Source organism: Theropithecus gelada, chromosome 4 (assembly GCF_003255815.1).
Source record: "Theropithecus gelada isolate Dixy chromosome 4, Tgel_1.0, whole genome shotgun sequence".
NCBI lineage: Eukaryota > Metazoa > Chordata > Mammalia > Primates > Cercopithecidae > Theropithecus > Theropithecus gelada.
The window spans coordinates 143,403,869-143,417,024 of record NC_037671.1 but is presented as its reverse complement, the minus strand read 5'-3'; the positions used below and the strand labels follow the sequence as shown (position 1 = coordinate 143,417,024).

General features: G+C 40.2%; 1 protein-coding gene across 1 annotated transcript in view; it reads left to right on the top strand.

Moving 5' to 3' along the window:
* MCM9 (minichromosome maintenance 9 homologous recombination repair factor) overlaps positions 1-9,871 on the top strand; it is a 120,604-nt gene extending 110,733 nt beyond the window's left edge. The window contains exon 13 of the mRNA XM_025383234.1: positions 7,048-9,871. Within this exon, the coding sequence (XP_025239019.1) occupies positions 7,048-8,512 (1,465 nt within the window). The 3' untranslated portion in view covers positions 8,513-9,871. The remainder of the gene's footprint in view (positions 1-7,047) is intronic.
* Positions 9,872-13,156: the final 3,285 nt, after the last annotated feature.

The following is a 13,156-nucleotide window of genomic DNA, read 5'->3' as shown; positions in this document are numbered from 1 at the left end:
CAGCCAAGGGAAGTGGTGAGGTACTATGCTACCCAGCCTGGATGCTATGCTTTTCCCATGGTTTTTGCAATCCACAGATCAGGAGATTCCCTCACAAGCCTACACCACCAGGGCTCCGGGTTTCAAGCACAAAACTGGGCGGCAGTTTGGGCAGACACTGAGCTAGCTTCAGGAGTTTTTTTCGTACCCTAGTGGCACCTGGAACCCCAGCAAGACAGAAGCATTCACTCCCCTAGAAAGGGGGCTGATGCCAGGGAGCCAAGTGGGCTCACTCAGGGTGTCCCACTCCCATGGAGCCCAGCAAGCTAAGAACCACTGGCTTGAAATTCTCGCTGCCAGCACAGCATTCTGAAGTCGACCTGGGATGATCGAGCTTGTAGGGGGAGGAGTGTCCCCCATTACTGAGGCTTGAGTAGGTGGTTTTCCTCTGACAGTGCCAAGGGGGCCAGGAGGTTTGGACTGGGTGGAATCTACCACAGCGCGGCTAAGTGGCTGTGGGCCAGATTACTTCTCTAGATTCCTCTTCACTGGGCAGGGCATCTCTGAAAGAAAGGAGCCCCAGTCAGGGGCTTGCAGATAAAACTCCCATCTCCTCGGGACAGAGCACCTGGGGAAAGGGGCAACTGTGGGTGCTGCTTCAGCAGACTTAAACTTACCTGCCTGCCGGCTCTGAAGAGAGCAGCTAATCCTAACTAGGAGGATTCTCCCAGCACACTTTGCTAAGGGACAGACTGCCTCCTCAAGTTGGTCCCTGACCCCCTTTCCTCCTGACTGGGAGAGACCTCCCAACAGGAGTCAACAGACACCTCATATAGGAGAGCGCTGGCTGGCATCAGGCTGGTGCCCCTCTGGGATGAGGCTTCCAGAGGAAGGAGCAGGCAGCAATCTTTGCTGATACCCAGGCAAACAGGGTTTGGAGTGGACCTCTGGCAAACTGTAGCAGACCTGCTGAAGAGGGGCCTGTTAGAAGAAAAACTAACAAACAGAAAGCGAAAACATCAACATCAACAAAAAGGACCCCCACACAAAAACCCCATCCAAAGGTCATCAGCTCAAAGATCAAAGGTAGATAAATCCACAAAGATGAGGAAAAACCAGTGCAAAAATGCTGAAAATTCCAAAAACAAGAATGCCTCTTCTCCAAATGATTGCAACTCCTCTCCAGTAAGGGCACAAAACTGGACAGAGAATGAGACTGACAAGTTGACAGAAGTAGGCTTCAGAAGGTGGGTAATAACAAACTCCTCCAAGCTGAAGGAGCATGTTCTAACCCAATGCAAGGTTGCTAAGAACCTTGATAAAAAATTACAGGAACTGCTAACTAGAATAACCAGTTTAGAGAGAAGCATAAATGACCTGATGAAGCTGAAAAACACAGCACGAGAACTTCATGAAGCATACACAAGTATCAGTACACGAATCAGTCAAGCCGGAGAAAGGATATCAGAGATTGGAGATCGACTTACAATACGGCATGAAGACAAGATTAGGAAAAGAAAATACAATAAGGCATGAAGACAAGATTAGGAAAAAAAAAAAAAGAATGAAAAGGAACATATAAAGCCTCCAAGAAATATGGGACTGTGTGAAAAGACCATACCTACGATTGATGGGTATACATGAAAGTGATGGGGAGAATGGAACCAAGTTGGAAAACACATTTCAGGATATTTTCCAGGAGAACTTCCCCAACTTAGCAAGACTAGCCAACATTCAAATTCAGGAAATACAGAGAACACCACTAAGATACTCTTCAAGAAGGGCAACTCCAAGACATATACTCATCTGATTCACCAAGGTTGAAATGGAGGAAACAAGTTAAGGGCAGCCAGAGAGAAAGGTCAGGTTACCTACAAAGGGAAGCCCATCAGACTAACAGCGGATCTCTCTGCAGAAGCCCTACAAGCCAGAAGAGAGTGGGGGCCAATATTCAACATTCTTAAAAGAATTTTCAACCCAGAATTTCACATCCAGCCAAATTAAGCTTCATAAGTGAAGGAGAAATAAAATCCTTGACAGACAAGCAAATGCTGAAATATTTTGTAACCACCAGGCCTGTTTTACAAGAGCTCCTGAAGGAAGCTCTAAAAATGGAAAGGAAAAACCGATACCAGCCACTGCAAAAACATACCAAATTGTAAAGACCATCGATGCTATGAAGAAACTGCATCAACTAATGTGCAAGTTGACCAGCTAGTGTCATGATAACAGGATCATATTCACACATAACAATATTAACCTTAAACATGAATGGGCTAAATGCCCCAATTAAAAGACACAGAGTGGCAAATTGGATAAAGAGTTAAGACCCACCAGTGTGCTGTATTCAGGAGACCCATCTTACGTGCAAAGACACACATAGGCTCAAAATAAAGGGATGGAGAAATATTTACCAAGCAAATGGAAAGCAACAAAAAGCAGGGGTTGCAATCCTAGTCTCTGATAAAACAGACTTTAAACCAACAAAGATCAAAAAAGACAAAGAAGGGCACTACATAATGGTAAAGGGATCAATGCAACAAGAAGTGCTAACCATCCTAAATATATATGCACCCAATACAGAAGCACCCTGATTCATAAAACAAGTTCTTAGAGACCTACAAAGAAACTTAGACTCCCACACAATAACAGTGGGAGACTTTAACACCCCACTGTCAATATTATACAGATCAATGAGGCAGAAAATTAACAAGGATATTCAGGACTTGAACTCAGCTCTGGACCAAGTGGACCTAATAAACATCTACAGAACTCTCCACCCCAAATCAACAGAATATACATTCTTCTCAGCACCACATAGGACTTACTCTAAAATCAACCACATAATTGGAAGTAAAACACTCCTCAGGAAATACAAAAGAACAGAAATCATCACAAACACTCTCTCAGCCACAGTGCAATCAAATTAGAACTCAGGATTAAGAAACTCACTCAAAACTGCACAACTACATGGAAACTGAACAGCCTGCTCCTGAATGACTGCTGGGAAAATAACGAAATTAAGGCAGAAATAAGTAAGTTATTTGAAACCAATGAAAACAAAGACACAACTTACCAGAATCTCTGGGACACAGCTAAAACAGTCTTCAGAGGGAAATTTATAGCACTAAAATGCCTGCAAGAGAAAGCGGGAAAGATCTAAAATTGACACTCTAACATCACAATTGAAAGAACTAGAGAAGCGAGAGCAAACAAATTCAAAAGCTGGCAGAAAACAATAAATAACTAAGATCAGAGCAGAACTGAAGGAGATAGAGACAAAAAAAAACCTTCAAAAAAATCAATGAATCCAGGAGCTGGTGTTTTGAAAAGATTCACAAAATAGATAGACCACTAGCCAGACTAACAAAGAAGAAAAGAGAGAAGAATCAAATAGACACAATAAAAAATGATAAAGAGGATATCAGCACTGATCCCACAGAAATACAAACTACCATCAGAGAATGCTATAAACAACTCTGTGCAAATAAACTAGAAAATCTAGAAGAAATGGATAAATTTCTGGACACATACACCCTCCCAAGACTAAACCAGGAAGAAGTTGAATCCCTGAATAGACCAATAACAAGTTCTGAAAGTGAGGCAGTAATTAATAGTCTACCAACCAAAAAAAGCCCAGTACCAGATGGATTCACAGCCAAATTCTACCAGAGGTACAAAGAGGAGCTGGTACCATTCCTTCTGAAACTATTCCAAACAGTAGAAAAAGAGGGACTCCCCGCTAACTCATTTTATGAGGCCAACATCATCCTGATTCCAAAACCTGGCAGAGACACAATAAAAAAAGAAAACTTCAGGCCAATATCCCTGATGAACATTGATGTGAAAATCCTCAATAAAATACTGGCAAACTGAATCCAGAAGCACATCAAAAAGCTTATCCACCATGTTCAAGTCGGCTTCATCCCTGGAATGCAAGGCTGGTTCAGCATACACAAATCAGTAAACATAATCCATCACATAAACAGAACCAATGACAAAAACCACATGATTATCTCAATAGATGCAGAAAAGGCCTTCGATAAAATTCAACACCCCTGCATGCTAAAAACTCAATAAACTAGGTATTGATGGGAAGTATCTCAAAATAATAAGAGCTACTTATGACAAACCCACAGCCAATATCATACTGAATGGGCAAAAGCTGGAAGCATTCCCCCTGAAAACTGGCCCAAGACAAGGATGCCCTCTCTCACCACTCCTATTCAACATAGTATTGGAAGTTCTGGCCAGAGCAATCAGGCAAGAGAAATAAATAAAGGGTATTCATATAGGAAGAAAGGAAGATAAATTGTCTCTGTTTGCAGATGACATGACTGTATATTAGAAAACCCCATCATCTCACCCAAAAACTCCTTAAGCTGAGAAACAACTTCAGCAAAGTTTCAGGATACAAAATCAATGTGCACCAATCACAGGTATTTCTATACACCAAAAATAGACAAACAGAGAGCCAAATCATCAGTGAGCTCCCATTCGCAATTGCTGCGAAGAAAATAAAATACTTAGCAATACAACTTACATGGGACATGAAGACCTCTTCAAGGAGAACTACAAACCACTGCTCAAGGAAATAAAAGAGGACAGAAACAAATGGAAAAACATTCCATGCTCATGCTCATGGATAGGGAGTATCAATATCATGAAAATAGCTATATTGCTTAAAGTAATTTATAGATGTAGTGCTATTCCCATCAAGCTGCCATTGACTTTCTTCACAGAACTAGGAAAAACTACTTTAAATTTCATATGGAACCAAGAGCCTGTATAGCCACGACAATCCTAAGCAAAAAGAACAAAGCTGGAGGCATCATGCTGCCTGACTTCAAGCTATACTACAGGCTGCAGTAACCAGAACAGCATGGTACTGATACCAAAAGAGATATATAGACCAGTGAAACAGAACAGAGGCCTCAGAAATAACATCACATGTTTACAACCATCTGATCTTCGACAAACCTCACAAAAACAAGCAATGGGGAAAGGATTCCCTATTTAATAAATGGTGCTGGGAAAACTGGTTAGCCATATGCAGAAAACAGAAACTGGACTCCCTCCTTACACCTTATACAAAAATTAACTCAAGATGGTTTAAGATTTGAATTTTAAACCTGAAACCATAAAAACCCTAGAAGAAAACCTAGGCAATACCATTCAGGACATAGGCATGGGCAAAAACTTCACGACTAAAACACCAAAAGCAATTGCAACAAAAGCTAAAATTGACAAATGGGATCTAATTAAACTAAAGAGCTTCTACTCAGCCAAATAAACTACCATCAGAGTGAACAGGCAACTTACAGAATGGGAGAAAATTTTTACAATTTGTCCATCTGACAAAGAGCTAATATCCAGAATCTAAACAAATTTACAAGAAAGAAAACCCATCAAAAACTGGGTGAAGGATATGAACAGACACTTCTCAAAAGAAGACATTCACATAGCCAATAAAGATATGAAAAAAAGCTCATCATCAGTGGTCATTAGAGAAATGCAAATCAAAACCACAATGAGATACCATCTCATGCCAGTTAGAATGGTGATCATTAAAAAGTCGGGAAACAACAGATGGTGGCTAGGCTTTGGAGAAATAGGAACGCTTCTACATTGTTGGTGGGAGTGTAAATTAGTTCAACTTTGTGGAAGACAGTGTGGCAATTGCTCAAGGATCCAGAACTAGAAATACCATTTGACCCAGCCATCCCATTACTGGGTATATACCCAAAGGATTATAAATCATTCTCCTATAAAGACACATGCACATGTATGTTTATTGCAGCTCTGTTTACAACAGTAAAGACTTGGAACCACCCCAAGTGCCCATCAATGATAGACTGGATAAAGAAAATGTGGCACATATGACACCATGGCATACTATGCAGCCATAAAAAAGAATGAGTTCATGTCCTTTGCAGGGACATGGATGAAGCTGGAAACCATCATTCTCAGCAAACTAACACAGGAACAGAAAACCAAATACCTCATGTTCTTACTCATAAGTGGGAGTTGAACAGTAAGAACACATGGACACAGGGAGGGGAACATCACACACTGGGGCCTGTTGGGGGATGGGGTGCAATGGGGGAGAGAGCATTAGGACAAATACCTAATGCATGTGGGGCTTAAAACCTAAATGATGGATGCAGCAAACCACCATGGCACATGTATACCTATGTTACAAACCTGCACATTCTGCACATGTATCCCAGAACTTAAAGTAAAATAAAAACAAAAGGAAAGTTGTCCTTCTGGCAATATTTCAGTTTCTAATATGCCCAAGATATTTAAAATGATTGTCACTGAACATACCCTTCATTCATAGAAGGTAAATAGGTTTTAATTCTGTATCAAATTGAGAAAAGAGTAGCTGCCCAGTACATATGTTTAAACATGCCTGGGCTTTGCAGGAAAGATTGTCACAGTTGCCTGGGGAGGTCTGCCATGAATATGAGTATGGGAGGGGGCAGTGGGAGCACCAGTACAGAAGTATCACAGACTCTTGACTCCTGAGGAAGGTGAAGGCTCAGATGCACTCAGTACCTCAACTAGGTAAAGAGATGTGAGACATAATAATCCTCAGTCTTTCATTTTGGTTCCTTGATCTGCAAACTGACTACCGAGCAAGTTAACCAACAACCTACTTGGTCAGCAATCACCTACTGTGCGGGTAGCAACAAGTGTGTCTTGTATTTGAACATTTAACGTGAGAGATAAAGCTGAGGATTTTACACTGATCTTCAAACAATCTTCAATGAATGAATTGGACTTTTGGAGAGAGATCAAAATGTAGGCAAACCTCCCATTTCATTTTCTTTATTTTACTACAATTTTAGGTTAAATTAGTGTTTATCTGAGTATGTAAATTGTATATTGATTTTAAAAAGGATGATTTCATTCTGCTGCTCTAGGAGGTTGTATTTGATATTAACTTGGAATTATGTGGGACTTAAATCTTTAAGATGGTATCTCAGAGACTAAAGAAATGAATAGGTTAGCACAAATTCTCTTCCCTTCAAGACATGTTTTATTTATTTGTCTCTGCTACAGGTTACAGAATCAGAATGTGCACCAATCCCAACCACCGGTATTGGAGGTGGAGACTACTCCAGGATCCTTGAGAAATGGTCCAGGGGAAGAATCAAACTTCAGAACTTCATCACAGCAGGAAATCAACTGTAGCACGCATATCCCCTCTCCTGGAGGCAGCCCCGAGGGAAGCCCAGTTCTAGATCCCCCAGCGTATCTGGAGCCTAATAGATCAACAAGTAGGAAACATTCAGCTGACCACAAAAATAGCAGAGATGACAGTTTAGATTGGTTTGATTTCATGGCAACTCATCAGAGTGAACCTAAAAACACTGTTCTTGTGTCTCCTCATCCCAAAACATCTGGAGAAAATATGGCTTCAAAGATCTCTAACAGCACATCTCAGGGTAAGGAGAAGAGTGAGCCAGGCCAAAGGAACATAGTGGATGTTGAGTTGCTTCCATCACCAGGAGAGACAGGTGCTCCATGGAGGCCAGACAATATGGAGGGTAACAAGAAAAAAAGGCTAGCACTAGATTCTGAAGCAGTCTCTGCTGATAAACCAGACTCAGTACTGACTCATCATGTCCCTAGGAACCTGCAGAAGCTGTGCAAGGAGAGGGCCCAGAAGTTGTGCAGAAATAGCACCAGGGTGCCTGCACAGTGCACAGTCCCTTCCCATCCTCAGTCCACTCCTGTACATAGGCCAGACAGAATGCTGGACTCACCCAAAAGAAAGAGACCGAAATCCCTTGCACAAGTGGAAGAGCCTGCAATTGAAAATGTTAAGCCTCCAGGTTCCCCTGTGGCCAAGCTGGCAAAATTTACTTTCAAACAGAAGTCAAAACTGATCCACTCCTTTGAAGATCACGGCCATGTGTCACCTGGTGCAACTAAAATAGCAGTTCATAGTCCTAAAATTTCCCAGCATAGAACAAGAAGAGACGCAGCCCTGCCAGTGAAGCGTCCAGAAAAGTTGACATCTACCCCAGGATACCGTATCTCTGATCAGCTGCAGGATGAGACAAAGGAGGTGTCGCAGCAGCCACCAGAGAAATACGGACGAAGAGAGAAGGTGATGTGTGCCCCTGAGAAAAGGATTATTCAGCCTGAATTAGAGCTTGGGAACGAGACTGGGTGTGCTCATCTTACTTGTGAGAGAGACAAAGAGGAAGAGGTTTCAGGCAGTAATAAAAGCGGCAAGGTTCATGCCTGCACATTAGCCAAATTGGCAAACTTCTGCTTTACTCCCCCGTTGGAATCCAAATCAAAATCCCCTCCTCCTGAAAGGAAGAACCGAGGTGATAGAGGCCCAAGCTCCCCTCCTACAACAGCTCCCGTGGGTGTCAGTAAAAGGAAATCTTTTCAGCTCCATAGGTCCACCGAGAAACTGATTGTTTCCAAAGAATCCCTCTTCACTTTACCAGAACTAGGTGATGAAGCATTCGATTGTGACTGGGATGAAGAGATGAGAAAAAAGTCATAATTGGGAAAAGCTTTCTGGTCAAATCTCACCTTCTCCAAATCCACAGAGGACCTTCACGATATCAGTATGGTATTTATAAATGTATAGAACGATTGGCCATATTGAGGATCACTCTGAATACCAGCTTCCCCATAAGGCTTTCTAATTTCAGGTTAATCTTCATGACTTAAAAAGTTGTATAATCAGTTGAGGCCAGTGTGATACCAGCATCTGAGCTGAGTTAATTATGCTGTGCTTAATTTTACAAATGGAGTACTTTCTGTTTTTTGTTTGTTGTTTTGTTTTTAAGGGGGAGAGGGTCTTCCCTTGATTAATTTCTTCTTTCATTCACTCAGGAGCAAATGCCGAGAAGATATCACTCATAAATCTAACAAGGCAGATGAACTCTTTTTTTACTTTTTTTTTTTTTTTTTTTTGGTATTTTCACCTGGGATGGGCTAAGTACAATGAATATAATAATCACTTGGATGATTTGCCAAAATCAGGCTATTTTTCTAGTATTATTTTTGTGTTGATTTGTGTGGATCAGGTTAAATGTGACTAACGGTTTTCTTTCTTTGAGAGGCATCCTTACAATTCCATGATATTCTTAAAGATCTGGCAGCTGGTCAAACAGTACGTTTCTGAAGTACTGACCTTCTGAGTTGTCCTTTCTTTCTTGAGCCGACATTTTGTGCTTCAGATTCTTTGTTCTCTTGGGGACCTACCTTCAACCAAGTAAAATACTGTGATTAGAAGAAGAGAGAGTATGGGCCAGGCACAGTGGCTCACTCCTGTAGGCCCAGCTATTTGGGAGGCTGAGGCAGGAGGATTGCTTAAGCCCAGGAGTTCAGGGTTACAGTGAGCTGTGGTCACGCCACTGTATTCCAGCCTGGGTGACAGAGCAAGATCCTGTCTCTAAAAATAAAATAAATGAAGAAGAGAGAGTATGTGGTAGTCTCAGTCAAACATCATGTCTCATCTACCCAGCTGGTTAATATGGAAATGTGATTCCTACTAAGTTGTGATTCACTTGTCTTTAAAACCAAGGAAATTATGTACTGTTTTTGGTAAGAACAGATAACCTCAAGCTTTGTCTTTCTATGTGCTTTTAAAATCACTTATTCCTTTGGATTCTAATAAGGGTTATTAGGATTCTATAATTATGGACTTTCTCTTCTGAAGTGTAAATGTGTAACCTGATTGTCTAATTGTCAAAGGGACTTTCGGACATGGAATACTCAAAACTATATGTATTTTGTTTAATTTTCACTTCATTAAATTCATGCAAAGAAAACAAATTTAGAAAATCCAATTTTTCTTAAGCATTTACACATTCTAAAATTCACTAATAGAATTTTCTGAAAAATGTTAAACTGTAAGTAGAAGTTTAGTGTGACTGAGTCTTGAAATGATTGGCCATAATGAGTATCATTCTCTGAAGTTTGAAGCACCTTAAACAGCTGATAAAAGATATGCATAAACAATGATTATAAAATGTATTATTTCTGCACCTGTTTAATAACTTCCCAGTATACGATGATTCTTATTATATTCCTAATCTTTCAGCTTTATTGCTTTCCTGGGTTTCAGTGTTCTTACTAGAACTAAAGGAAAAGGAATGGAAATGGGTTTTTGACCAGTTGAATCTTGATCTGGGCGTGGTCTGATTATTTAGATAAGGGTGACTCAAACCTAAGCCACAGTGTGGAGCTGACTTTTTTTAATGGTAAATTTTTAAGTCCGTTTCTTAGTAATTTTTGTCTGAAACTTGGTATCTTTTGCAGTATTTATGTATTAGGTTTTGCATGGCTGACAGTACCTAATGTATTGGCATGTCATTAGGGTATTTTGATCTGTTATGTTATTCAAAATATTTGTATTATTGGGAATTTTGGTTGTAGAGGTTTCAATTTTAGTGATGAGAGATTTAATTTTCATAGTTACCTTGTCTCTTCAGGACACCGAGTAATTCATATTTTAAATTACATGTTGAATTGTCTGTCTTCCTCGGTCATTGCGTATGACTGCCGATGCTACCTTCTACCTGGTTATAATTTGTGCCTACCATAACATCCTATTTGTGCTAATCAATTAATCCATTTTCCATTTTAGTACCGTCTGTCAAGATTTGGCCAAATCACCAGTTCCATATGTTTATTCTTTGGTACTTACCCAGATAGAAATAACTACATACCTAAATATTTTAAATAGACATAATTATTAGAAGAAATAAAATACCCAGTACATATTGAATATCCCTTATCTGAAATGCTTAGGTCTGGAAATGTTTTGGATTTTGGATTTTTTTGGATTTTGGAATATTTGCACTATACTTATACTTAGCCGTTGAGCATTCCAAATCTGAAAATCCAAAATCCAGAATGCCCCAGTGAGCACTTCCTTTGAGCATCATGTCAGTACGCACAAAGTTTTGGATTTGGGATTTTTCGATTAGGGATATTCAACCTGTATAAACATCCTTCTTACTAAAATGTTAAACTTCTATCATGGACTGTTATGTGTTATGACTGCCTCACTGTGCTTATATTTAATGCTCAGTCTCACAGCTTGGTCACAGTCCCTTTATGTTGACCTGAATGTCTTTTTAGCATTCTGATGCTTCTATAAAAGCGTCCATGCTATCTGAAAACAACAGGATGTTCCATACCCATTTTGATTTCTTCATGCTCCATGTTATGGAATCAGCCATCCCCAACGTACTCTGTTTCCTTCGAAGGTCAGTAGTGTTAGAGACCAAACTCTAGGCCTCAGGTCTCCTGTGCAGGAGAGTCACAATGGGCAAAAGTTCTTCCACTGCTGTTGGGTCAAGTTTAGTAGGTTCAGAGATGGAAAATGTTCTGATGTCCTGAGGTCACGTTTTATCCTGGTGTATCCTACTTTCCTTGTAGATGTGATTTCATGATGACTAAAACTTTCTCTTCTATGGTCTTTAATGTGTGTATCAAGGAAGCACATGGGTTGTCTTGGGGGAATATAAACAGTCTGAAAGATCACACTTCTGTTCAATAAAGAGAGGTGTAAAAAATAACCTTTGGCCGGGCGTGGTGGCTCACACCTGTAATCGCTGCACTTTGGGAGGCTGAGGTGGGTGGATCACTTGAGGTCAGGAGTTCGAGACCATTCTGGCCAACATGGTGAAACCCCGTCTCTACTAAAAATACAAAAATTAGCTGGGCGTGGTGGTGGGTGCCTGTAATCCCAGCTACTCGGGAGGCTGAGGCAGGAGAATCACTTGAACCTGGGAGGCAGAGGTTGCAGTGAGCCAAGATCACGCCACTGCACTCCAGCCTGGGTGACAGAGTAAGACCCTGTCTCAAAAACAAACAAAAACCCTTTAATTCTGAATCAAGTTGCCAAAATATTTTGATTTCAGTCCCCATGTACTTCTTGAAAACATTTTAATAATGTAAAATTAATCTAAACACAATAAAAACTATACTTAATTTTGTGAGAAGACTAAACCAGAATTTAAATTCTATTGTAACTATATGAGATAATGGAATTTCTGATACTGTAAAAGATTTTCAGTGCATATGTAGTATTCTAAAATTTATAACAGAAATTTTATTGTAATTTTTGGTGTCTTATAGAAATATGAGCAAAACAAACATATTATTCTGATATCTTTAACTCTGTGGCTTAATGCAAATTTTAAACTTTTTTTGAAGGTGTACCAAAACATTAAACTTTTATTCTTGGTTGACAAATTTTAATTCTAACAAACCTACACATTCTCTAGGCATGCTTGATTTCTGTTCCTTCTCCATGTGCTTAACTTTCTGCTTAATCAATGGAATGCTAGAGAAAATCCTAGGTTAACTGCAGAGGGCTAGCCTTTAGCCAGTTCACGATATTTAGGAGTTCAGAAACTGTGCAACCTTGAATTCTAGGTCACTAGAGACTTCCTGGGACCAGGTGAACCTTCCAGATGCAACTTAAACAACCAGGTTCCAAACCTATTAACATCACAGTGTAGGAAGCTAAGCCAGTGCATCTTCCTCAGTGTTCAAAATCATCCTCTGAGCTTGCTTTCCTTATTAACGTTCAAGAAAGATAAAAGCCCCCTGGCTCACATTAGTACCCACTCCAGTTGGGGTGTTCCTGTCAGTGTTCTGTCTTGCATGTGACATAGTCTATGTGCAGGTGTAAGGGGAGGTATAAGGGGAGCCATTACCCACACACATCCTCTTCACTGTCACTCAGAGGACATGTACAGGAAGTGGTGGCAACTGCCCCTTATGACACACTCTCAGTAGTTCTTGTATCTGTTCCACTGCCACACCTCTTCCTTAAAGGCTTGAAAATGCATCTAAGGGTAATATTTGTAATAAAAGTGAACTTGACAAATATTAAACTAAATTTAACAAAATTGTGTCTGTGAATACTCTGGTGCAAGATACAGTTTAAGGGAGGAAATGAGATATACATACTGGGCCAGGACTTACCAAGAAATATTGAGTAATTTCTATATATTGTGAATGCAAATTATTTTTAGGCCACTCTTCTTTATGTTTAGTTGGAATCGTAATGCCTTGGTGGAGGTGAACTGACAGAAAGCAAGCATGTGTATCAGATGTGTTTTTATGTGGGAACAAACTTGGTTTAACTTACAGTTTGCATGATAAGCCAAACTAATGCTGG